Consider the following 26181-nt stretch of genomic DNA (forward strand, 5'->3'; position numbering starts at 1 on the left):
TCAACAAATCTTGTGGCAGTGAGGTGAACATAGATTTCACATCAAACGACACCATGCAATCTCCTTCCTTAAAACTCATCCCATGGATCCATTCCACAAAGTCATGAGAGTTCTTGAGCATCCTCTCCAATTTTTCCACTGGGGGCCTGAGTCATTTGGCAAGTACCCTTGCTAGGTACCAGAGGGTGGTAAATACGAGGGATAAGACCTCAGCGATTCTTAGACACTGTAAAGATCAACAACATGAAATGGAGTGGCAAAATGCAGGTGTCAGATACAAAGCCAGTGGAAAAGGGGCAAGATTATTTTTGGAAGCACGGGCCAGTGATCAAAGGAGTATGAACCATTGCATCACCTTGAACAATGTGTACAAAGGAACACGGGGGAGTTTGGAGAAAAGGGCTTCATAACCAGCAAAGAGGAGGGTGGATTTTGTCCGATATATGCCAAATGGTTGGCTCGGTGTTTGTTAGGTCAGGCCGCTTTAGTCCAGGTAATCAGTTGTTTATTCATTCAGGAGTACTACTGCGTAAACAACGAGTATTTATATTGTTATTGGTATTATGTTATTTTCCTGCAGAATCCATATTTTGTACAATTTTGGATGTTTGTAATGGTCGCCTGGGAGACCTTTCCCAGGGTGATGCAAGTGCTGATATATAATGATTTCCTTTGTATACCAATGCATATCCCTGAAGATGAACCATGGACAGGGTTCGAAACATCGGAATTAAACACTTTCTACGACGAGTCCTGCATTTACTTTCTACTAATATATATATATATATATATATATATATACATATATACAGTATATATATATATGGATCAAACAGTAGTCCAGTGGATATCATGTCACTCTCATGAGCAGGTGGTCATGAATTTGATTCCCGTAACCCACTGCATGTTCTCTGCAGTGGTTCCTAACAGCCATGGCCAGGCAGGGAGGGGACCCAAACATCAACTGACAGAGCTTGCCATATCAAGGGTTTTTCACTTTCCACTTTGTGTTTGTGGGATGGTGAGTTCAGTTTCTATACATACATATATATATATATATATATACACATACACACACGTGTGTGTGTGTGTGTGTGTGTGTGAAAAGATCTGGAGTCTGGGATTCATATTGTAGGGGAAGCATAAACATCAGGCTCAATGAGGGAGGTTTATTGTCTGACATTTCGGTCCCAGTCCTAGGACCATCTTCAGGGGTGTCATGGAATAAACTGATCAAAAGCTCTCTATATTGCCTGCAGCTACAACTGGGACAGGAACTGCACTGCCAAGGGAAGCCAAGTTCCTCCCCTGCCACATGCCAATGAATAAAATGTACACCTGGTTCTCTTAATCCAACACTTGCTACCAGCCATTTGTGCAGACATTTGGGCTCAGGAAATAAAGCACAATAATGCCCAAAGTGGGTTTATGTTCTAGGCCCAAACATCTGTGCAAATGGCAGTTGGCTAGTGTTACAATAAGAGATCTAAGTGTACATACAAGAGTTTATGACAAAGTGTTCACATACATTCTCATGTACAGCTTTAAATACACTCTTACCAACTCATCCACATGTGTCCACCTACAAATTTATGCACGTATATCTAATGAGGATTAACATTTACTATTTGTTTATGGAAATAATTTTTGGGTAATAAAGGATTTAGAGATAAGCGTGTCATCACTGAAGATAAATAGAAGATGAGACTAGGGGACTCTGTCATTCCTAAATTTTACGGACTCCCAAAAGTACATAATGAAAACGTCCCTTTATGACCCATTGTAGTCTTTAGAGGATCCCTGACATACAATTTGGTAGCAAATTTATCTAAATATCTCGGACCCCTTATAACATACTCCTCCCCTATGCAACTGAATTTAGAAGACTTCCTCAATTAAATGGATCAAAATTAACCGAGGGAAAGTTATAGTGTCCACTGATGTCCAAGCCATGTTCATCTCCATTCCACAAAGCTTAGGAAAAAGAGCATTGTTAAATATGTCCACCTATGCACAAGTTCTACAGAGTTTAGACCCTGCTACACGGCGATTAGTGAGATCTTTAGAAAGTATCTCCAAGAAAATTATTAATGCAGAAAACAGCATCACCTTCAACAAAATTTGTGTATCATGAAAGAAACAGCGGAGTTCTTGGAGAATGAGAAACTATCCTCAGTGAATCTCATGGGATACATTTCTCTGTGCCTTGATTCAGTAATACGTTTGATGGCTCTAAAAACTACATTCTGTTTGAAGACAGTGACTCTTCAGAGGGGGTTTGCACGGTCTAACGGTTCATCGAATGCGGTTCGACAGACACGTGTTTAAAGTGATGTGTGAACGGGGTATTTGGTTGTCGAACACATTCACACATCACTTTAAACACGTGTCTGTCGAACCGCGTTCGATGAACCGTTAGACCGTGTAAACCCCCTCTCAGATACAACTTACAACCCTCATGATGACAGTAATGTCTGATATGGGCAACAGTTGATTTTCTGATTGTGATGACGGTGAAAGCAGTCAGTTTTCAGGATTTCAAGATTGAAATGACATGCCCAGTAAACATTTATAGTGTTTTGACAAGTGCTAACAATGTGCATAAAATATGTTAAGATATATTAATTGAACTCCATTTTTCTCATCTGTGATAACATGTAACAGTGTGTACAGTTTATAATTTTATTTTGTTCAGTTTTGGGTGTCATGAGTAATAAGATGCAGTTAGAAATTTCCAGTAACTTTGGTGTTGATTTAATGAGGCAATACTGCAAGCAGATAATAACTGGTCAAGAAGCTTTACATATCACTAAGCCACCCACAAAACAAATTTACAAAACATAATCCCCCCCCCAAAAAAAAAAAAAAAAAAAAAAATTGAAGTAAAAATTGGGGTGCACTTTTAGTTGAACCTCAAATAACAAATGTTCCCATATGAACAAGTCAATTAACGGACAACTTTATAAAAAAAAAAAAAAAAAAAAAACAGCAGCCCATGACAAACATTACTTCAAGATACAAACATACACATATGCCTGTATGCACAATCCCACCAGTTTAGTAGTGCTTTATTGCATTTGCTGTATTATTTCAGTTGGCAAAAGTTCAATTTAAAAAATAGTGCAAGATATAGGTACAGCAGCTGTACTCTGAATTTTCATGGCTTGGAGTTTGGCAGTGTTCTGAGCATGCACAAATATGTCACTGCTGTATTCATAGCCAATCGTAATAGCAAATATGCCATTGTATCAATTGTGTCATAATCACTACTATGATCAACTATTAACCTAGCCTAACCCACTTAACCTAACCACACCTAATCTAACCTTACCTAACCTACCATACAGCTTACAATAATGAGTAAAAGCAGCAATGACTGCAACAGCACCGAAGAAGCCTTGCTGGGCAAAACATTAAATACATTGGATCCCATACTCTGCGTTTGACCTATCTCCTACAGCTTACAATAATGTTCTTGTTCATGGGTCACAACTGCATTTTGCAACTCTTCAAACACAATAAATTTGGAATTAATTTCAAATTTCACCTGGAGCAGCTCATCAGCCTCAGTCATTTTCAATTTCTATCTTAAGGTGGGTGGAGCCGCAGATGTAGGAACTCAGTTCAATCGTGTGCAGAAGTGTGTCGTAACCCTAGCATGAACATTTGGAGTATGGCTGCTGTACTTCTAACCAGTTCGTTAAAAAAAATAGACATTTTAGTATTACTAAGGAAGTGTACAGCTATATATCAATACAAAAATTAAATACTAATTTGGTAAATTCAAATACATCAATGTAACATCTGTTTTTCTTGGCAGAAATCAATAACAAATAACCTTGCTAAAAGTGATATTCTACCAAATGAACCTGCAACAACCTGATTCGAGATGCATTGTGTCATCTATCTAGTCCCGTTCAGTCATATCATTCCCTGACAATGATCCTGATGACATCTAAGGATGCTAAATACATACCCCATTGGAGGTTAGGTTAGGTTAAACTAGACCACTGTTTCCCAACCCTGGTGTCGTCAAGCATTTTTTCTGGGGCTACCAAGGCATCTTCTATGCTAATTTTTTTTATTGCAAAATTATATGAATTCAATACAATAAACATATATATTAACACATATACAAATAGATTAGTGGGGATGTGGTTATATCATGAGGATCATATTGGGGTCATCTGAAAAAAAGGTTGAGAAACACTGGACTACACCAATTTATTAGACTTCTATTAGTTCATCTTCCACAGCAAACAAACAACATGGCATCTCAAAGCTCACCAATGTTCAAGTTGTCATTACTGAATTGCTTTTAGTAACTTTATTTATTATTGATTCCCACCAATAAAAATGTACATTATGTTGACGTATTATAATGTACAAAATTGATATTTAAATTTCTATTGCTATATTGTTTAGATTTATCGACACTTTACAAACTATACAAAATAAAGCTTTGAGAATAATAACAAGATGCATCAAAACCATCCCAACAGAACACCTACACTAATAAACCATATGAAAATGACAGGCACATAGAATTTCTTGACTCAGTGACCTAGAAGCCAGTCTGCTAGCCACTGGTTGTTACCTGGAACCCATGGGTTTTCTACAAGTGTGACTTTGGGCAATATATTGATTGATCGTTCTATATACAGTACCTCTCATTAATGGACTAAAAGGGGGGTAACTGTGTCTGTTGATGTGAATAATACATTGATTTGGAGTGGTTTTTGGGTGGCATAGTGATTGCACGCACTAAACAGCAGCACCAAAAACACAGTGAAAACACCACAAACACAGCTAATTAATGTCCGTTAATGAGAGGTAGTACTGTATATCCTGATTTATGCACGTGACATATACTTTTTTTGGTAAATATTTAGTTTCGACCATGGGAGGAATATAGCAATAGAAAATTAAATATTAATTTTGTAAATCAAAATGTATCAACATAATATGCAATTTTGTGTGCGGAAATGAAAATAAAAATACCTTGCTACAAGCTAAATATGCTAATGAACGAAGTCGGTAGCATAGGATCGGGATGCCATGTTTGTTATGGTAGATGCCGACGTCGAAAAAATGAAAGGATGATGAATTTGTCTAAGGTAAACTAAGCTAAACTAAACTAACCTAACGTAACCGGTAAATCTTTAGTTTCGACCATGGGAGGAATATAGCAATAGAAAATTAAATATTAATTTGTATACTCCGCAAGCTGAGAGAGTGGTTGAAAAGCCCGCCAACGTCTCTCACGACAACGAGGACGAGCCGGATGACATCTAATTTGCAGATAATGATTTATTAAACACAGGTTAGGTTAGGTTAGTTTAGTTTACCTTAGAAGAATTTATCGTCCTTTCATTTCTTCAATGTCAGCATGTACCATAACAAACATGGCATACCATTCGTCGTACACGACTTCGTTACTTAAGAAATGAGTTTTAGCACCTTTTTTGTTTTTCATTTCCGCACACAAAATTGCATATTACATTGATACATTTTAATTTACAAAATTAATATTTAATTTTCTATTGCTATATTCCTCCCATGGTCGAAACTAAATATTTACCCTTTTTTTTTCACTTGAGAGATCAAAGTCTTTCTATGAATTTTTTTTTCAAGAGACAATTGTGACAAATAACAGCCCCAGCATTCAGGGCAATATATGAAGCACCCCAAACAAAGGTGGAACAGAGGTTCATCATGGTCTTGGATCACGTGTTGGACTCGTCATTGATAGCTATTACCCTCCCATATCAGAACACATGTAAGCCTGATCTATGGGTAATGCTGTGACCTTATACACACCCAACTCCTTGCCCATATGAGTTGGAGTACCAGTTCACAATGTTGCAATGATGAAATTATTTCAGCCCTGGGCAGGAATCTAACTCAGACTGCTGGATTAGCTATTACGAACAGTACCACTGCACCATTGAGCTACGACCTACGTCTCAAAGGCAGTGCAATGGTGGGCAAGAAACTGTTTGCCAAACCATCAGGAAAAAATGACAAGTAATATCTTTGATATGCTATACGTTCCTAGACATGAAGTTTCCCTAATTCGTGGCTCTGTAATATTCTCTTAAACTTATATGGCATATGCCTTGCATGTGGGAAAGTCAATAATTACAACCTATCTCATGCACTAATGGAATAATTGCATGCATACAGGTCTCACATCCTATTATACCTATTCAGCTACTGGTTTACGTACTTCTTTCAAACTCCTAGCTAGCTAGGTCAACATGAAAATGAAATTCCTGATATTTGAGCTGAAGTAGTTCTCATGGGATGCAAAAAGTCGCTATGAGTATAATGCAATTTGAATTATCCATCTAGCTGTCCTAGTTCTCGAGATATTGCATTTTGAATGGAATTAAATCGGGCCTATTTTTTTCCAGGAAATCGGGCCGAAACGTGCGGTCTTACTAATCGCCGATCAAACGTAAACAATGACGGTTTTTACTGACAGGCACAATTTTATATAAAAATTTAGTATATGTTTGCATTATTTGACCTATTTTCTATTAGATATGTGATTTCCATGTAATTTGATCATAGAATTACTTTTCTATCCTTTGCAAAATTACCCACCACGGCTACGAATACCGTCAAATTACATTAAAATCACACATTTTAAAGAAAATAGTTTGAATAATTCAACTATATGCAAGCTATTACAGTAATAGCACAATAGTAACAAACTTAATAGTGTAGTTTGATCCATACCACCAGTGATCATAGATAGCGGGCAGGACGAATCGTAGCTGTGGTCCGTAATATTACGGAAGATAAAAACGTAACTTCTCTTTGATCAAATTACATGAAAATCACACATTTTAAAGAAAATAGTTAAAATAATTCAACTATAAGTCTATTACACTAATAACATAATAGTAAGAAACTTAATAGAGTGAAGTTTGATAAGATGGCGGGATGGATGTTGATGTTGTTATCCGATAATCCGACCCGATAGAAAAAAAACTAATTAAAACCACCGATTTCTCAGCTCTACCCTAACACGCTGCCTTTATTTTGGTATTAGAATAATCCACGAGACTAGTACTTTTCCTTTATTTTAGTTAGTTGCCACAACTCTGAATTTATTTAGCTCATTTTTTACGCTGAAACAAACCAATTTTCGATTTACTGCTGAATGCAAGCCGCCATGTTTATCTTATGTTTTTATGTACCGACATGTAACTGATGATGTAATTGTTTGAAATTTACTACGATCGTAGTAAATACACTCGCATAACATTTGTATGAATGAAATATCCGGCTGTATGTAAATTTGGCCGTTTGCATGGCGTGCGCATAAAATGACGCGCTATTGTGCTCCTCATCGACGGTGGCGCCTCTGGTGGTGTTTGACCTACCTATCCTAGCAGTGATTGTTACCTGCTCCTACATTCCAAATACATATGGCAAAGGTGACAACTTCAATCGTGTCTACACACCTTTTGGGATATGTTATTCACTACCACCTTAACCTTTTTATCATGTATGTACAGTCATCTTCCCTTGGCTGGAAACTTTTGTCTCATGAGTATATATTTCGCCTAGCCTGATTACATTTAGTGAATTGTTAAAAACTATAACTTTATTTCATTAAATTATGTCATTCCCACTATACACATTCATCAAAAGTTACAGACATGGAACATAAGATCCATTGCTGTTAGGCAAATGTGTTTAAAATGTAATGTGGATCATGACAATTGGATTCACATCAGCATTAAACATATGCATGCCACATATGTTAAAATAGGTAGCTGAAAGTTACAGCAAACTCTTACAGCTTTCAAAACATGTAATGCATCTACCTGATCCAACTTTGAGAACGCCGAATCCATCCTGCATACATAACCTTCTACACTTCAATATATTGTATCTACACAAGTTTCCTCATTTGAAATGAGTCTTTCTAAATATTCACACGATTCAGAGTAATATGTAACAGTTATATAGCACCTAATGTCATTATGTACACACTAACGTGTCAAAAGTATAATCGCTCAATTCACTAACACCAAAACACGAAAGCAACAATCGAAGACGAACGCACGCTTGGGTAAACGATCACAATCAATCACACCTTGAACACAAGAGCACCATCCAGTTAACTGTCAAGTCAACAGACGCTAAATTTATATCTTGCAAAATTTTTGTGGTATCACTTGATACATAGTGTTACATTTTACACCTAGTAATCATAACTTTTTCAAACTTCGAAACAAAACGTTATCTTTAAAATGAAAAATGCACAAACCATATGACGTTTACACCTGCGATGATCGTACATGATATATATTTTTTTCAAATTCTATCTAAGATTAAGAAATAAAATTTTCCATGCAAAAAATTATTTTCACTTATGAAGAAAAGTAATGTATCTGTGACCCGAAATGATGACCGATAAAGTTACTCGAGTTTTACTATCGAAGCATATCTATGATTTGGCAACTCTTACGGACACCTGTACTGTCCCCAAACAGTTACGAACTTCCGAGATACTACCGAGTAGTGACTCGTTGCCTCTAAGTTCTTTTGAAATAGACCGTATTTCTATTAATTTTCCATCACACCAAACATATTTCCAGCATTCTTTGTTTCTGAAACAAGAAGGACTCCCGTAACAGAGAAGAAGAACATACTACGTTACTTTACTGCAAGCTAAATGTCCTAATTATACCTCCATTGTCTGATAAAAATTAGATTTGTGAAACAATGGTTGGAATGACGACTACTTCCTCCGGTTAACTTCCGCCCTACCTGAAAAGTGTCCTTTGAGTAGGAACACAATATAGACACGTCATAGATACGTCATCCATACGTCACTGTGATGCTCCACCTTTTCACCACGACGTCGGCCACAACAAAATAGCCCAAACACCATGTGATTCACCATGGTCTTGGATCACGTGTTGGACTCGTGATCAACAGCTATTTCCCTCCCGAAAGAGAGCTCATATATGACCGATTTGTGTGTAATACTATGACCTTACACACACACGCCCAATTCCTCGCCCACGAGAGTTGGAGTAACAACTCGCGGCGCAGAAATACTAAAATTATTTCAGCCCTGGGCGGGATTCGAAGCCGGACTGCCGTAGTGGCAGTCGGGAACTCTAACCACTGCGCCATGAGGTGTATGTGGGTGGGTGTTTGTAAAAAAAAAAAAAAAAAAAAAAAAAAAAAGGGAGCAGTTATTCAGAAATGTACGTTGACCGACAGCGTTGTGGTAGTTATTCAGTTTTTTTCCTCGTATTCTCAATCTTCCTGATTAAAACATTGCCATTGACCTTTTAGGTCTTGAAAAGCGTCACAACATTGTTGGTGCGTGCGCGCGCTCGCGTTTGTGTTTACCTAATTGTAGTACACCGGAAAAGAACAACGCTCAGAGGGTCCCGTCTCTTATTCTCCAATTTATCATACTTATCCTCAAATCCATTTATATTTCCAACTTGGGTTATATACTTATTTTCCAATTATACTTACATTTGAATTCATGTATTACTGTTGCTTGGACCTTCTAAGTTATTTCAGGTATTTATACATCTGTACACAGACTAAACGTTTTCACATCTTTTAGATATATAGTCTTCCTCAAATTGTTCCCATGGCCTATGACCCTTATCTTTAATCAGATCTCTTCTGACAGCGTAATCTATCCCCTTCAGTGAGCTCAATACTGTAACCATATCAACTCTTTCTCTTCGGTCTTTCAAAGTTGGTAGACCCATTACTTTTAATCTCTCCTCATATGGTTTATCAGGCAGGATGGGGACCAGTTTGGTTGCTACCCTCATATTATTTATATTCTTAAATCTATGTGGGAACCATGACATTGACACATACTTTAGTCTTGGGTGGATCAAGGTTTCTATGACTTTTTTTTTGCCCATCATTTCTTCATCTATATAGTGTAAAGTCACTTTAATCTTTGCTGCAGTCAGCCTGTCTCCCCTTTAATCCTGCTGATATCTCTGTCATGTGACAGATTGTCTTTTATCAAAACTCCCAAATTTTTCTAATCTTGATTTTGTAATGGACTTATTTCACAAGGAATAGTTTAAAGGTAGTCTTTTGATGCTACCGCCTATTTCCAATACTTTGCATTTCACAGTACTGAAATTACAAAGGCAAAGGATTACAAAGGCGGAGCATGCCGACAGGAGACCTTTCGGTCCATATCTAGGTCGGATGAGAAAAAAGAATAATAATAATACATACATACATATACCAAAGGCTTTTTTCCCCTTACACGGGGGGTAGCCAAAAAGAAAAAGGCATAGAAATCACTCCCACCCATTTCATTTCCCATGTATTCCACTCCCCTCCACCCTCCTCCCTCCCTCCTTTCTTGGCACCTCCTGGATGACGGGTCATCCCTGCATCCTGTCCACTGCCCTGGGTCAGAAGCAGTGTCGCAAGACACAGCACATCCACAGCAAGGCCGCTTCATAAATTCGGCGACCCCCCCCTCTCCGTCCCCTCATGTAGGAAAGAAGACGGGGAGAAATAATAAATAAATAAATAAAAACTATAATAATGTAAATATCAAATAAAAAAAAACATAGATTTTGCATCATCTCCAAACATTTACTTTGCCTATTTACCTAGTTGTACTTACCTAATTGTATCTTATGGGAAGGGGAGCTATGCTCGTGGTGTCCCGTCTGTATTTCGCAGTCTAGTTTGCTCTTAGATTAATGTATGGTTTTTGCAAACACTATTGTTTTGTCCATTTTGTTCCAGATGTCTACCACTCTGTGTGGAAAACTATTTTTTTTTTCAGGTCTCTTCTATAACTATCCTTTTTTATTTTTTTCATGTCCTCATGTGTTTCTCTTGTCCCAGTTTAGTAAGTCCCCTCTATCAAGGATTTCCGTGCCTTTCATGATTCTGTAGATGGTCAGTAGGTCGCCTCTTTCTCTTCTTTGTTCCAAAGTCGGTTATTTCAACTTAGCCAGTCTCTCCTCATACGACAGGTTTGAAAGTGCTGTGTGTGTGTGTGTGTGTGTGTGTGTGTGTGTGTATTTACCTAGTTGTACCTAGTTGTATTTTACGGGAAGGGGAGCTATGCTCGTGGGGTCCCGTCTTCATATCTCATTTTATCTAAACTATTTTTAAATTCATGTGTGTGTGTGTGTGTGTGTGTGTGTGTGTGTGTGTGTGTGTGTGTGTGTGAATGTAAATTTACGGCATTACCCATAGATCGGGCCATATGTGAGTTCTCATCCGGGAGGGTAATAACTGTCGATCACGATTCCAACACGTGATTTATGGTTCAAGTGATTCATACATCTGTTGGAAATTTCTCTTATTATTTAAACTTGTCCATATATATATATATATATATATATATATATATATATATATATATATATATATATATATATATATATATATATATATATATATATATAATCAATGTTTCTCATATGACGTTGCACCAGTAAAATGTTATTATCAACGTGATAAATTTAACGACACAAAAAATAAATTATCCGTATTTCAACAACTTGATAATCTGTTTTTTATGAAGCATATCTTTCCTGTTTATCAGAAGGTAAAGTTCTGTTTCACATGATAAACTTGATGAGTCATACCTGACAAGATTTTCTTTGCGATATTTCTTTCAGTAATATTTTAACTGTTATTTTATTTTTATAGCCCTTTCGATACCTGGGTGGGGGTTGGGGGGTGCTTATCATGTAGATGAACAAAATCCCCTGGATGTAGAAATGATGGCGGGAAAAATGGCCACCCGCCATGGAGACATGACAAACACGACATGTGCCCAACAACGCCAAGCACATTATGCGCTCAAATTAGACTAGTTCTAAAATTAACACAAATTGTATATTGTCAGTATATCTCTGTATCGCTGTAACTCAATAAACCGATTATCATTATCATTATTATTATACAGCAGGCGAATACGCAACAAGTGGGTACAATACCCTGTTGCACCGTATCGTATCACTAGGTGGTACGCAAAGATGATACGATACGTGGAAATGCAACAAGTGTGGACCCGGATTTACATTCACATACACAAGCATGGCAATATTTATCACACTACACTTAATTCTCTTTAGTAGTGCTTATCGTCAATTGTCATGGAAATGAAACATTTATGAGAATGTACATGTGGATTTGCTCGTAGTAGACATGAAATCCTCGATTTTGAGAAAGTCTTTGCATGACTCGCAGCTCCGTAAGGGCTCTTGTACTGCCTAGCAAAATTTCTTACAAAGGATTACAAAGGAAAGAATTATAATAATGATAAATAAATAAATAGAAAATAAAAATTATAATAATATAAATAATAATAAAATAAATAAATGCATAGGTATAGTTGAATAATAACCAAACACGTAAATAGTAAATGATAATTTGACAGATAACTAATAATAAATGAAAATCAAACAAATAACAAACAGACAAATAATAACAAACAAATAAACAAATAATATAAAATAAATGGCAGTCATTACAGCATCTTGCTTAGGTGCTTACCTAAGCGAATCTTAAAACTTCGAACTGAACTACATTGCACTGCCTCTGAGATTACCACCGTGGGAAAAAAACAATCTAAAAATGATTAAATTCACAATTTGTTTCATAATAGAAAAAATATATATATATCAGGAGGCGGCCTGCAAGCGACGAGTCACTACGACGTAAGGCCCGGCCGCAGAGACATCTGGCGCAAGTGTTCAAATTGCACCTCTTCTCAGTAACAAATGAACACACACGCACACAGACCACCTCCACCCCCCATCTATTCCCTCCCAGGCTGGGAGACTTGACAGCTGCCAAACAGCATGAATGTATGTACACTGTGGCAGACCGCCATTTTTCTTTTTCAATGTTCCACGTACCGGTAATATACTAAGGATTACAAAGGCGGAGCATACCGAAAGGAGACCTTTTGGTCCATAACTAGTTTGGATGCGAAAAATATATAATAATGATAAGTAAATAAATGAATAAATAAATGAATAAATATTCCGTGGAAATATTACCTCATACCGGAAACAATATGTATATAATGAATATAACAAAAGTTGACTACTGATTTTTTCTAACTTCTATTTATTTTGTAAACAAACGATATCAAAACATATTAAAAAGTAATGAAAAAATAACCAGCAGTTTATTAACACACAAATAAACATTATGTAACATTGAGCTTAAATTCTACAAATTCTTCAAATGATTCCACGGCCTGGATCCTCAAAATTGAAGACCACCGCTTTTAAGTAGCAATGTTCATAAGAACATAAGAATATAAGAATGAAGGAGACTGCAAGAGACCATAAGGCCTACACTAGGCAGCTCCGTATCCATCACAACCTGTCATCCCCATCCATAAAGTTGTCTAACCGTTTCTAACAACTGATAGTTTCAGCGCTCACTACATGGTTACTAAGTCTATTCCATTCGTCGACCACCCTATTAGTAAACCAATTCTTGCCTATTTCCTTCTTAAATCTAAATTTGTCCAGTTTAGATCCATTACTGCGAGAAATCCATTACTGGATATTTTTCACCATTGTCTAATACAGCTATTGGAAACAAGTAGCAATTGAAGTGGGAAGATTTCCCTCTCCTTCACAGAAGGAAATGAGTAAAATGAGATTTGAGTATGGCAAAGAAATCAAAGCCTAAACCTACAGGTGGGGGCTGGAACTCGATCCGCACAAGGGGAAACAGCAGGCAACCAAAGAGGGGGAAAAGGTTGGAATGATAATGAAAGTGGCAAGTGATGGGGGGGGGGAATTCGATGAGTTGGTAAAATGTGGAGCGTGTGGGGAGCCAGCTCAGGGAAAAAGTGTTCTGCTATGATTTTTGCAATAATTGGTACCACTGCAAGGTGGCCTGCGATTTTTGCAATAACTGGTACCACTGCAAGGTGGCCTGCTATGATTTTTGCAATAATTGGTACCACTGCAAGGTGGCCTGCTATGATTTTTGCAATAATTGGTACCACTGCAAGGTGGCATGCTGTGGTTTTTGCAATAATTGGTACCACTGCGAGGTGGCTTGCTATGATTTTTGCAATAATTGGTACCACTGCGAGGTGGCCTGCTATGATTTTTTGTAATAATTGGTACCACTGCGAGGTGGCCTGCTATGATTTTTGCAATAATTGGTACCACTGAAAGGTGGCCTGCTGTGGTTTCTGCAACAATTGGTACCACTGCGAGGACGAATGTATTAGAATTCCAAAGAAACATAAGGACATACTAGAGTCACTAGACGATAACACTCACGTAATGAGCCATCGTCATCTGTGACAGAAAGAGCTTACAAAAATCGATGGAGCTCATTAGCTCGTAAAAATAAATCTTTAGGATTAAAATAAATCCTTAGGATTAAAAGTAAATCAAGAGAACTCTTAAGAATGTCGTACATGTGTGGTATTATCACTAAAAACGTAATTGTAAATGGTGAAGATAGGAGAGTGAAAACAAGGAAAAACTATGCATGGGAAGAGGATCAGGAGGACACTCTGAGTAGAAAAGGATCCTTGTGGTACATACATACATATACACGACTCGGTGGCGCGGTTGGTTGAGTCTCAGACTGTCAGTACGGGGGTGCCGGCGGTACCTGGTTCGAATCCTGCCCAGAGCTGAAATTATTTCAGTATCGCTGCGCTTCGAGTCGTTACTCCAACTCTCGTGGGCGGGGATTTGGGTGTGTGTGTGCCTGTAAGGTCATAGCATTACCCATAGATCGGTCATACGAGCTCTGAGCTCTCTTCCGGGAGGGAAATAGCTGTCGATCACGAGTCAAACACGTGATCCAAAGACCAAGGTGAACCAAGACCAAGGTGAACCAAGGTGAACCAAAGGCTTCCCCCCCCCCCCCGGCCCCAACACGGGGCATAGGAACCACTCCCATCCATTCCATTGTGGTGAACAGAGTCCCCCACAAGAACATATTGAGGCATAGGTGTATAGTCGCAGGATGTGGGTAAGTAGCCTCTAGGGAGATAGCGTAAGGACTACTAGCCTTATGCGTCAGAGCATGTATGTTTGGGCTACGGCCATAATACTCTCGTGAGAAATATATTTGTAGGCTACCAAAAGCACAATTCCGGGCTACGCCCGGCAACCTTGTCCCAGCCAGAGGGACGCTATTTTTCGGTACGCCCCGAGGGTACTTAAAGGCGTGTGAGGTCAGGTCACGGGCAGTATCCTTTCAGACTCGAGCCTGCCAACATGCGTCTATGTGTGTATTCCAGTGTCCTTTCAATAAAGTGCCTAACCTAAACCGACTGTCAATCTCTCCCTGTGTCACTAGCCCAGTAACAGCTCACTAGTTACACCATTCCCTATATACTCCACTTCCCTCTCTCTTATGTTGGCTCCTCCTGGATGACGGGTCATCCCTGCATCTCGCCCACTGCCCTGGTAGAGCAGAGATACAAAAATTGAATATTGAAGACTAAATGATGAAAATATTTACGATTTTTTTTTCTGTAAAAATCAGTTACTTTCCATGTATTTTCAAACCCGGCCTTCAATGGTTACATGTTCACTACAGACGCACCACATCTTCCTCGCCTACGTATGAATAAAACCCTCCGGCGAAAGCCAGAGAAGAAGGGCGCTGTAGAAGCAAAGAGGTTATGGCCATGGTTCCCAAAATTAGGGGGCGCCCTCCCTCCCCCCCTAACCCATGGAGGCGTGAAGTCATCTGCTCAAAAACCACTGTTTAACAAGAATAATGAGATCACATGAAGAATCGTCACCCCAGACTTCGACAGGGTGACAATTCTTCATGTGGGCCATCCTAGGGTGACAATTCTTCATGTGGGCCATCATCGGGTGACAATTCTTCATGTGGGCCATAATCGGGTGACAATTCTTCAAGTGGGCCATCATCGGGTGACAATTCTTCATGTGGGCCATCCTGGATTTACGATTCTTCGGTTGTATAAGTTGATGGCAATAAGCATAACCCTCATTCAACCTAACCTAACCTAATCTTTATTCCACTGTTGATATTCGGCGTACTGGGGTGACAATTCGGCAGGGGGAATCTCATAGGGTGACGATTCTTCAAGTAGGCGTTCTGGGGTGACAATTCTTCAGGTGGGATCTCATGGGGTGACGATTCTTCATGTGGGCGTTCTGGGGTGACAACTCTTCAGCTGGGACCTCACGGGGTGACGATTCTTCATGTGGGGGTTCTGGGGTGATAATTCTTCAGGTGGGATCTCATGGGGTGACGATTCTTCATGTGGGGGTTCTGGGGTGACAGTTCTTCAGATGGGATCTCATGGGGTGACGATTCTTTATGTGGGGGTTCTGGAGTGACAACTCTTCAGGTGGGATCTCATGGGGTGACGATTCTTCATGTGGGGGTTCTGGGGTGACAGTTCTTCAGTTGGGATCTCATGGGGTGACGATTCTTCATGTGGGCGTTCTGGGGTGACAATTCATGTGATCCCCTAACATTGCCAACAAACCCCGATTTAAGTCCATACTCATCCAAATTATTTTCTTGAAGGTTGTCGACCTTTCGTACCTTCTCCTTGTGAGGCGGAGGCGGGGGGGGGGGAGGCGCGCTCGGTAACGGAAAAGTGTGTCTACACAGAAGGTAAACTGCATTTGTTTCATGTCATAACCAATCCCTACAACCCAGAAGGTGCCACACACACACATACACACACACACACACACACACATACACACACACACATATATTGCAGAAACCACAGGGAAAATAAAGTCGGATTACTAAACGTTTTCTTCTATTACGACATCCTCAGAGGATGTCGACACACTCTGAGGATGTAATAGACGAAAACGTTTAGTATTCCGACTTTATTTTCTCTGTGGTTTCTACAATATTATTTAGTCACGCGTTATTGTGATTATTTTTGAAGGAGGACAGGGAGGGAAAGATAGCTGCAGTGGGAAATGCGAAGAAAATGAGAGTGATGAGTGAGGAAAATGGAGGAGAAATAAGGAAGGATGAAGTGAAGGCAGTTGTTAAAATGATGAAAGCAGGTAAGGCACCTGGTCTGGAAGGATGCCATGCAGAATGTCTAAAAAAGGAGGTACAGTGATGGTGGACTGGCTGGTGAGGTTATTTAATGTTTGCTGGAGAGAGGGTAGAGTGCCGGAGGATTGGAGGAGTGCCTGTATAGTTCCACTTTACAAGGGAAAAGGGGACAAGTGTGAATGTAGTAGTTTCAGAGGGATTAGCTTGTTAAGTGTAGTTGGGAAGGCTTATGGGAGGATCTTGATTGAGAGGATTAGGAGAGGAACAGAGGGAGTAATTGGTGAGGAACAGTGTGGATTTAGGACGGGTAGAGGTTGTGTAGATCAGATTTTTGTGGTAAGACAGATATATGAGAAAGCTATAGGAAAAGGTAAGGATGTTTTTTGGGCCTTTATGGACCTGGAAAAGGCTTACGACAGGGTAGACAGAAAGGCACTGTGGGAGGTTTTGCGGATATACGGGATAGGAGGAAAGCTTCTAGGAGCTGTCAAGAGTTTTTATGAGAGTAGTAGAGCTTGTGTCAGGATTAGAAATGGGGAGAGTGAGTGGTTCGAGGTAAAGGTGGGACTTCGTCAAGGATGCGTTATGTCGCCCTGGCTGTTCAACTTATACATGGATGGGGTAGTGCGAGAGGTAAATGCAAGGGTAGTGGGTCAGGGATTGGAGATGCGACTGGAGGAAGTGGATAGTTTTAGATACTTGGGTGCAAATGTGGCAGGAAAAGGTGGAGTGAAAGTGGAGGTAGAGTGTAGATTGAGAGAAGCGAGTAAATGCCTTGGTGGATTAAAAAGTGTAATGAGGAATAGACATTTGGGAATGGATGCTAAGAGGAGACTATATGAAGGAGTGATTGTGCCAACAGCACTGTATGGGGCAGAAACAGGGAACATAAGAGAGGAAGAGAGAAGGAGTTTGAATGTGTTTGAGATGAGGTGTCTGAGAAGTATGATGGGGGTTACTAGGCTGGATAGAGTGAGAAATGAGGAGGTGAGGAGGAGAACAGGCGTGGAAAGGGGGTTGGGAGATAGGGTTGATGAAAGAGTATTAGGATGGTTTGGACATATGGAGAGAATGAGTGAAGAAAGACTAGTAAAAGAGGTATGGAAGGCAGATGTGGAGGGAGTGAACATGAAGGGACGTCCTAGGATGAGATGGATGGATGGGGGTGAAGAGGGCTTTGGGGAAGAGGGGAATGTCTGTTGAGGAAGGACGGGAGAGGACAGAAGACAGGGGTGAATGAAGAATGGTTGTATATAGATGATGATGTGATGCATGAGGTGGAATGGGTGGGGGGATGGGGGGTGAGGTAGTATGTGTGAGCAAATTTTGACGCAGCCCGAAGGGATTTCTCCCCGTCTTCTCCTTTATGCATGGGGGGACGGAAAGGGGGGGTCGCCGATTTAATGAAGCGGCCTTGCTGTAGATGTGCTGTGTCTTGCGACACTGCTTCTGACCCAGGGCAGTGGACAGGGTGCAGGGATGACCCGTCATCCGGGAGGTGCTAAGATGAGAGGGAGGGTGGAGAGGTGTGGAGTGTATTCAGGGATGGAATGGGTGAGAGTGATTTTATGCCTTTTCCTTTTTGGCTACCTCCCTTGTAAGGGGGAAAAAGCCTTGGTATATGTATGTATGTATGTATGTATGTATGTATGTATATATATATATATATATATATATATATATATATATATCTGTGTGTGTGTGTGTGTGTGTGTGTGTGTGTGTGTGTGTGTGTGTGTGTGGAGTAGGAAACACAGGTGTCTTAGTCTGAGTTTAATCCTGATTTGTTTCGCAGATGCGCTTTTTTCAAAGGCACCTCTGCGAAACTAGTCAGGAATAAACTCAGACTAAGACTCCTGTATTTCATACTCCCACTTAAGCCAACCTGTCAGAATGTCTCAATATATATATATATATATATATATATATATATATATATATATATGTATGTATGCGTATATGTACTAGCCAAATTACCCGCGCGTTGCTGCGGGCAAATGATGATTATTTTAATTTTGATAGAATTTGTGGAGAAAAGTTACACGTATCAATATAACTCAATGGAAAAGGTAACACAAATAAAATGTTAAGAAAGTAAGAAAAAATAAATTTGAGGAGGGAGACGCCCTTTGGAAATAAAATATGCTTATCCAAGTAGCCTGGGTTATGGTGAATATATATGATTTTGGGTGGAGTTCGTGAACAAACAGACAGAGGCTACTATCTTATTATAGTAGATACAAATGAAAGATAGTTATCCAAGTACCTTGGGTTATAATATTTCAGAATATATATGGTGATAGGGGTCTATCTGCAAAAACCTAGGAGTTCGTGAATAATCTTTAACTTAACCATTGTAGTGGATTGTTAACACTACATGGTGAACGGTACTTGGCCGTAAAAGAAAAATTGAAAAAAAAAAAATTAACATCTTTGCCCTGGCCCGCCCGCGATAATATAAAAATATCAATATTTCAACATTTGGTAAAATTATGCAATCATTTTACATTTACATGCTTTCTCCTTACAAAAGCTATCATAGTTTGTGGCAACATTAATTTCACAAATACAAATAATATTTATAGACACATACAATGGTTTGTTTAATCATAGTAATTTTTTTCACAAAAATGCTATGCACGTTAAGGGGACACTACAGTACACAACATACCCCACCTAACTTTAACCTTTAACCCTAACCAAAATATCCTTTTTAAATGAAATATAGTTATCCAAGTACCTGGAGTGACAGGGTATCAGAATATATATGGTTATGGGGTTCTATCTCCAAAACCCTAGGAGTTCGTGAACAAACAAACAGACCGACAGAGGCTACTACTTTATTATAGTAGAATGATGTGTATATAAATATGTATATATATATATATATATATATATATATAAATATTTATACATATATATATATAAATATTTATACATATATATATATATATATATATATATATATATATGCGTGTGTACTTTTTCTTCTAAAAACCTATAATCATCAGAAAAGGTAAACAGGAAAATAATATAGAGCATAATATAAACAAAGAAATAAATGAACGAATAAGTAAATTCATGAATAAACAAATACAATGAATAAATAAATAAAATAATAATAAAAAAATCTGTATCAGCCTCTCCCCCGAATTCCCAGAGCAAATCATGGCAGCGAGGTGAAGATTGACTGAATTACGACATCACACGAAGTTTGGGAGAGAGGGAGAGAGAGAGAGAGAGAGAGAGAGAGAGAGAGAGAGAGAGAGAGAGAGAGAGAGAGAGAGAGAGAGAGGTAAGCGCGTGCGGCTATGCGATCCCGAAGCCGCTTAAGAGAAAGTGAGCGATAATCTACGGAACGAGCAAAGCCATCCGCCTGCTCTGTTTCCCATTTCTCAGAAATTTTCGTCCCGTTTTCTGTTCAATGGAGGTGATGACGTCGTCAGGCTGGAAATCATGAAGAGCGACTTCGACACGAATTAATGGCAAGCCAGCCATCACGGAGGCAGAGGCAGAGGACATGGGAGGAAAGGCAAGAGTCAGGAACAGATAGGGAGGACGGAAGGGAGGGAGGGAGGAAAAAGGCATGGGAGTGGGTGGGGTGAAAGATGGAGGAGGACCGAGAGTCCGGGAGAGGGGGAGAGGGTTGGTGATGCGTCCAGGAAGGAGATGGGAGGAGGGTGAGGGGAAGGGAAAGGGTGGGAGTGAGGGGTGGAGGTGAGGAGGGAAAGGGGGGAAGGGAGGAAGGGGGGAAGGTTGTGATGGGGAGTGGAGGCAGAAGATGGGAGAGGGAAAGAGGGAAGAGAGAAAGGGAGAAGAACGGAGAGAGAGAGGGCGAGCGAGCGAGCGAGAGAGAGAGAGAGAGAGAGAGAAGGAGAGGTGCGTAGAAAGAGAGGGAGAAAGGGGGAAGGAAGGAGAGTGTGAGAGGAGAAATTATATAGCCCTGGCAGCGACTGCGGGATAATCCTCTTGATGTCCGACTAATTACAATAAATTCCGCCCGAGGAGCCGCATTCCAGGGCTGGCTCGCATCTAATGCAATCCAAGCCGAAGCCCTTCTCGAGCCGGATGGCGATTTCCCTCCTGAGCTGCCGCCAGGTGATTCTATTCACCTCAGTGGCAGACCCCCCACCACCACCCCAGGCCCCTTCCCTCGGTAGTGAAGTGGCCACATACAGCCTCTCTCTCAACTCCTGTTCGCTTTTCTTTCTCTTTCGTCTCTCTCATTCACATGTTCTTCCTGTTCTTGTTTTCGTTCCTCTTCGTCAATGCGACAGATATAATCATTCTTCTTCTGGCTAAATCCCGACAATTATTCACAGATCCGCCATGGTCACCGGTTTTTGAAGGTTACAAAAACCATTCTAATTGCCCAGGAAACACTCTGCACATCATGTTCTGGTTAAAGTTTGAACATTTTCTATGGCCGATGAACTCTACCGTATCCCCTCCTCTTCTTCCCTCTCTCTCTTTCCTCTCCTATCTTCTCTCTCTTCCCACCTCTAGCCCCCCCTCTGTCTCTCTTCCTTGTTTCCTCCACTCTTCCCTCTGTTTTTTCACTCTGTTTCTCTCTCTCTCTCTCTCTCTCTCTCTCTCTCTCTCTCTCTCTCTCTCTACACACACACACACACACACACACACACACACACACACACACACACACACACACAATTATATATATATGGAAGGGATTAAAATTGGAGGATTTAATATAAATCATATCAGATATGCTGATGACACGGTATTGGTGGCTGACTCAGAAGATAAACTGCAACATCTATTGAATGTAACAGTAAGAGCTAGTGAGGAGAAAGGTTTAAATGTAAATATGGAGAAAACTAAAATACTAGTGGCCAGTAAAACAGATCCACCAAGGGTGCAAGTACAAATAGCAGGGAGAAGAATAGAACAAGTAACCAAATTTTCGTACCTGGGAAGCGTATTGACAGAAGATTGTAGATGTGAAAAAGAAATAAAATCAAGGATAGCGATAGCTAAAAGCACGTTTCAGAAAATGAAAGGGTTTTTAACAAACAAGAAAATGTCTACAGATATAAGGAGAAGAACAGTTAAGACATTTATATGGTCAACACTATTATATGGTGCAGAAGCGTGGACAATCAGCAAAAAATTGCAGGAAAACTTAGAAGCAGCAGAAATGTGGATATGGAGACGAGTATTAAGAGTACCATGGACAGCGAAGAAAACAAATGAAGAAGTATTGAGAGAAATGGAGACAGATAGGGAATTGATGACAACAATAAGGAAAAGACAGCTGCGATTCTTAGGACATATAATGAGGAGGGAAGGGTTGGAAGAGGTGGTGATGACGGGAATGGTGGAGGGAAGGAGAGCAAGAGGAAAGCAGAGGGAGAAGTATATGGACGGGGTGATGAGGGCGACGGGAAAACAACTCAAACCAGCACAGATGTTACAAGTAACTAGGGACCGTGAACGGTGGCGCTCCATGTTTGCCGAAGTCCAAGAGGATATGGCACGACGGTAAGGTAGGGTATATATATCACAAGCGAGTGAATGTTCTAACACACTGATAAGATAGACTGAATATCCCACTATCGGAGAAAAGAAAGATATTTGAAGATAGGTATATTGCGATCACTAACTGTGATCCTCGTCAGCGTGGTTTTACAAATGGTGGATTAACTTATATATACTAAGAGGAGATATATGGAGGGGACATGGGGAGGTGAGTATACTAGTGCGTGGTCCGTTTAAGCCCAGGTCAAGATGTTCCCAAGGTCAAACTGGCCCCGGGTCAAATGTTTGTGCGGCTGGTGGTAAGCTCAGGTCTGGGCGGATAACTTGACGTATAATATTGTTGACGGCCAAATTGGTAATGGCGTTGGGGGACCGATGTCCTCCTGAAGTATTAAAATTAGGAAGTTGTTTGATTAGGGAGGACAACCATTTTTCTTCTGTAGTTACAGTGTGATTTGTAAAATAAATCAGCTTTGCCCCAGTCCATACGGTGATTTAATTCAGCAGTATGGAGGAATACTGCTAATTTTTCCTGGGCGTAGTTAATTGATATTTTTTGCTCCCTGATCAACTTCCTAATTTCAATACTTCAAGAGGACAATGGTCCCCGACGCTAATATCAGTTTGACCGTCAAAAATATTATACGTCAAGACTTGAGCCTACCACCTGTCGCGCAAACATTTGACCTGGGGCCAGTTTGACCTTGGGATCATCACGACTTGGGCTCAAACGGACCACGCACTAGTATGCTCACCTCCCCATGTACCCTCTATTTACTTATCTTTACTTATGTATGTACTAGAAGCAGGTGTATCAGACCTCTATGTCCAGATCTTCCACCAATTGTGAAATCACGCTGACGAGGATCATAGTGATCGCAATATACGTATCTTCAAATATCTTTCTTTTCTCCGATAGTGGGATATTCAATATATATATATATATATATATATATATATATATATATATATGTATATATATATATATATATATATATATATATATATATATATATGTATATGGTGCACGGTAATAAGGGCACAGGTGAAAATGGCACAAGTGAAAACATAGGTAAAAATGGCACCAGTGAAAAAATGGCAAATGGAGTGTTTAAAAAGTGTTTTTGAACATTTTTGTTAACATAATAAAATACATAATATACCATATACCTGTAACGAGCAAGATTTCTTTCGGCTTGATGTACTTTGGGAAATTCATTTGAACAGGTGGGTGAACTTTGGAACGTACGTCAAGCTGTCTCAAAGGTTACTTAACAAAATAAATACATTACTCCTGGTTCAGTACACACCATTGATCTAAGTGGCTCTTCAACAACCCCATCATGGAAGTCATAGTGAGTAACAAGGGAAAAGAGATACATGTATACGAAACAGATTGTAAGATCAACTACTATCAGATAGAGATGTGTTAAGAGAACATCTCTTTTTGTAAAGGCGCCATGACCACTAGCCTTGGTATGATTGATCCTGTACCAGCTAATGACCATAACCACGCTCCAGATTCTGAAGTTATTTCAGCCACAAAATGCACCAACAACATCAAGAGAAAAATAGCAGAAACAGGAGATAGACCTAACCAGATTTACAGTAATAAACTGGATAACTTATCGGCTGAAAGAAAGGCGTTACTTCCAAGTAAGGACACCATAAAGAGAACTTAGCGTAACCAAAGATCAAAACTCTATCCACAAGTACCAGAACGTATTTAGACGATCAACTTAATTGGAAACATCATATAAATCACGTGATAAATAAGATATCCAAAACTCAATGAAAATACCCTACGTACCATTTATTGTAGTCTACTACTACCATACTTAAACTATTGTTCAGAAATTTGGGGTAATACTTATCAAACTAATCTTCAACGCATAATTACCTCTCAAAAAAGGGCACTGCGTATAATCTGCAATGTAGGTCGTTTGGAACATACAAATAATTTATTTAAAAAACTAAATCTACTCAAATTCAATGACTTAATAAAGTACAAAACTGCCATTGTTATGCACCAAATCTACAATAAACACATGAATCAAAACATATTGAAATTTTACTCAACTTACGAAACTCGCTATGCGACTAGGCAAACAAACGACTTCTTTAAAACTCAATACAGAACAACCAAAAAAAGCCAATGCTTATCTATTATAGGTGTTAACACATGGAATAAACTGGAAAAGGATTTACCTAAGACAAAATGTTTATCATCATTCAAACGATACTTAAAAAAGTCTTTAATCTATAAGTATTAGTATATTGAACACTTCAGGTCCATTTCATGGTTGTATTCATGGAGAAACTGCCCAAGTCTGCCGCTCTTTTTTTTTTTTCTATTCCAGCAGGTCACGGTGACCCGGATCTGCGCATTAAGCAATTGTCGTCCCGTCGACAATCGACCTGACCTCTCACCTCTCTCCTGACCCCCACAAGTTGCGATGCTCGCTCGTGCCCCCGATTTCTGCGTGAGGTCGGAGTTGGCGGACGTCGTGACGCATGCCATTGTGTGTGTGTGTGTGTGTGTATGCATGTATGTGTGTATGTCGTGGACGGACGGCTCGTTCGCGGACGGCTCGTCCGCGGGACTGGGACGGCTCGTCCACATATGGACATCTCGTCCAATGACTTTTTTTTGAGAATAGTAAACATAATTTGCGGAACAATTAAACTTTATTTACATATTTATGTATACAGAGTGCAGGTGTGATTATTTTTTTTTTATCATAGTTGGAGCTGTTCTGGGGTGTTAAAATAAGCATGTCCATGACATTTATAAACACATCTATTACTTACCAGAATATATCATCTAAAGCAAATTTTAATGAAATAACATGAAATATCATTAAAAAAAGGTAATAAAATGATTGTCTAGGAGTTTTTTGAAATCTTGTCCGTGGACGAGTTGACCACCCATGGTCTTTGCGGTTTTGTGGGCGGGGTGTCCGTGGACGAGTTGTCCTACAATCGTGTATATATGTGTGTAGATGTGTATGTGCCATGCTACCATGTAACAAAAATAAATAAATGAAATTAATTTTTTCCTTAAGGGAGAGCAACTCCCCATAAGCTTTGCTTCTCGCTCTCCCTTTTCAACTACCAATTTTGTAAAAAAAAATGTATATATGTATGTCTAATTGTATTTAATATTGTTGAATAAACCTATAATAAAAATAAAAAAGGATCGGAAACTTACTGGAGAATGGACAACTGCTGCAGCTTCCGAACCCAAACCATTTTTGTTCTTCGACAATGGACCAGACACTGGCAACCGCATCATTGGCTTTGGTTCTGATGAGTCCCTGCGATTCCTTGCTTCTGCTGATACATGGCTGATGGATGGCAACTATGCAATGGCTCCACTAGGATTTCTATAGCTTTATGTAATACGCGTTCCAAATGGTAATACTACAGTTTCTGATGTTTTTGCTTGTCTGCAGACTAAAACACATGATACATATGAAACCCTGCTGCAAGCAGTCATAGATCATTGCCACAAGATTGAGCTGTACCCAGACCCAACAGTTATAATTGCTGACTTCGAGCAGGCGACCATCCAAGCTATCAGCAACGTTTTTGGACCGGAAATACGCACACATGGTTGTTTCTACCACCTAA

The 26181-nt window shown here is 39.6% G+C and overlaps 1 protein-coding gene across 1 annotated transcript in view; it reads right to left on the bottom strand.

Annotated features, from left to right (window-relative positions):
- Nucleotides 1-8082, bottom strand: part of LOC143039041 (neurobeachin-like) — a 668097-nt gene extending 660015 nt beyond the window's left edge. Inside the window, exon 1 of the mRNA XM_076208892.1 lies at nucleotides 7842-8082. Coding sequence (XP_076065007.1) covers nucleotides 7842-7871 — 30 coding nt within the window. The 5' untranslated portion in view covers nucleotides 7872-8082. The remainder of the gene's footprint in view (nucleotides 1-7841) is intronic.
- Nucleotides 8083-26181: the final 18099 nt, after the last annotated feature.

Source organism: Oratosquilla oratoria, chromosome 25 (genome assembly GCF_046742065.1).
Source record: "Oratosquilla oratoria isolate Oo_2021 chromosome 25, ASM4674206v1, whole genome shotgun sequence".
In the NCBI taxonomy this organism is placed as follows: domain Eukaryota; kingdom Metazoa; phylum Arthropoda; class Malacostraca; order Stomatopoda; family Squillidae; genus Oratosquilla; species Oratosquilla oratoria.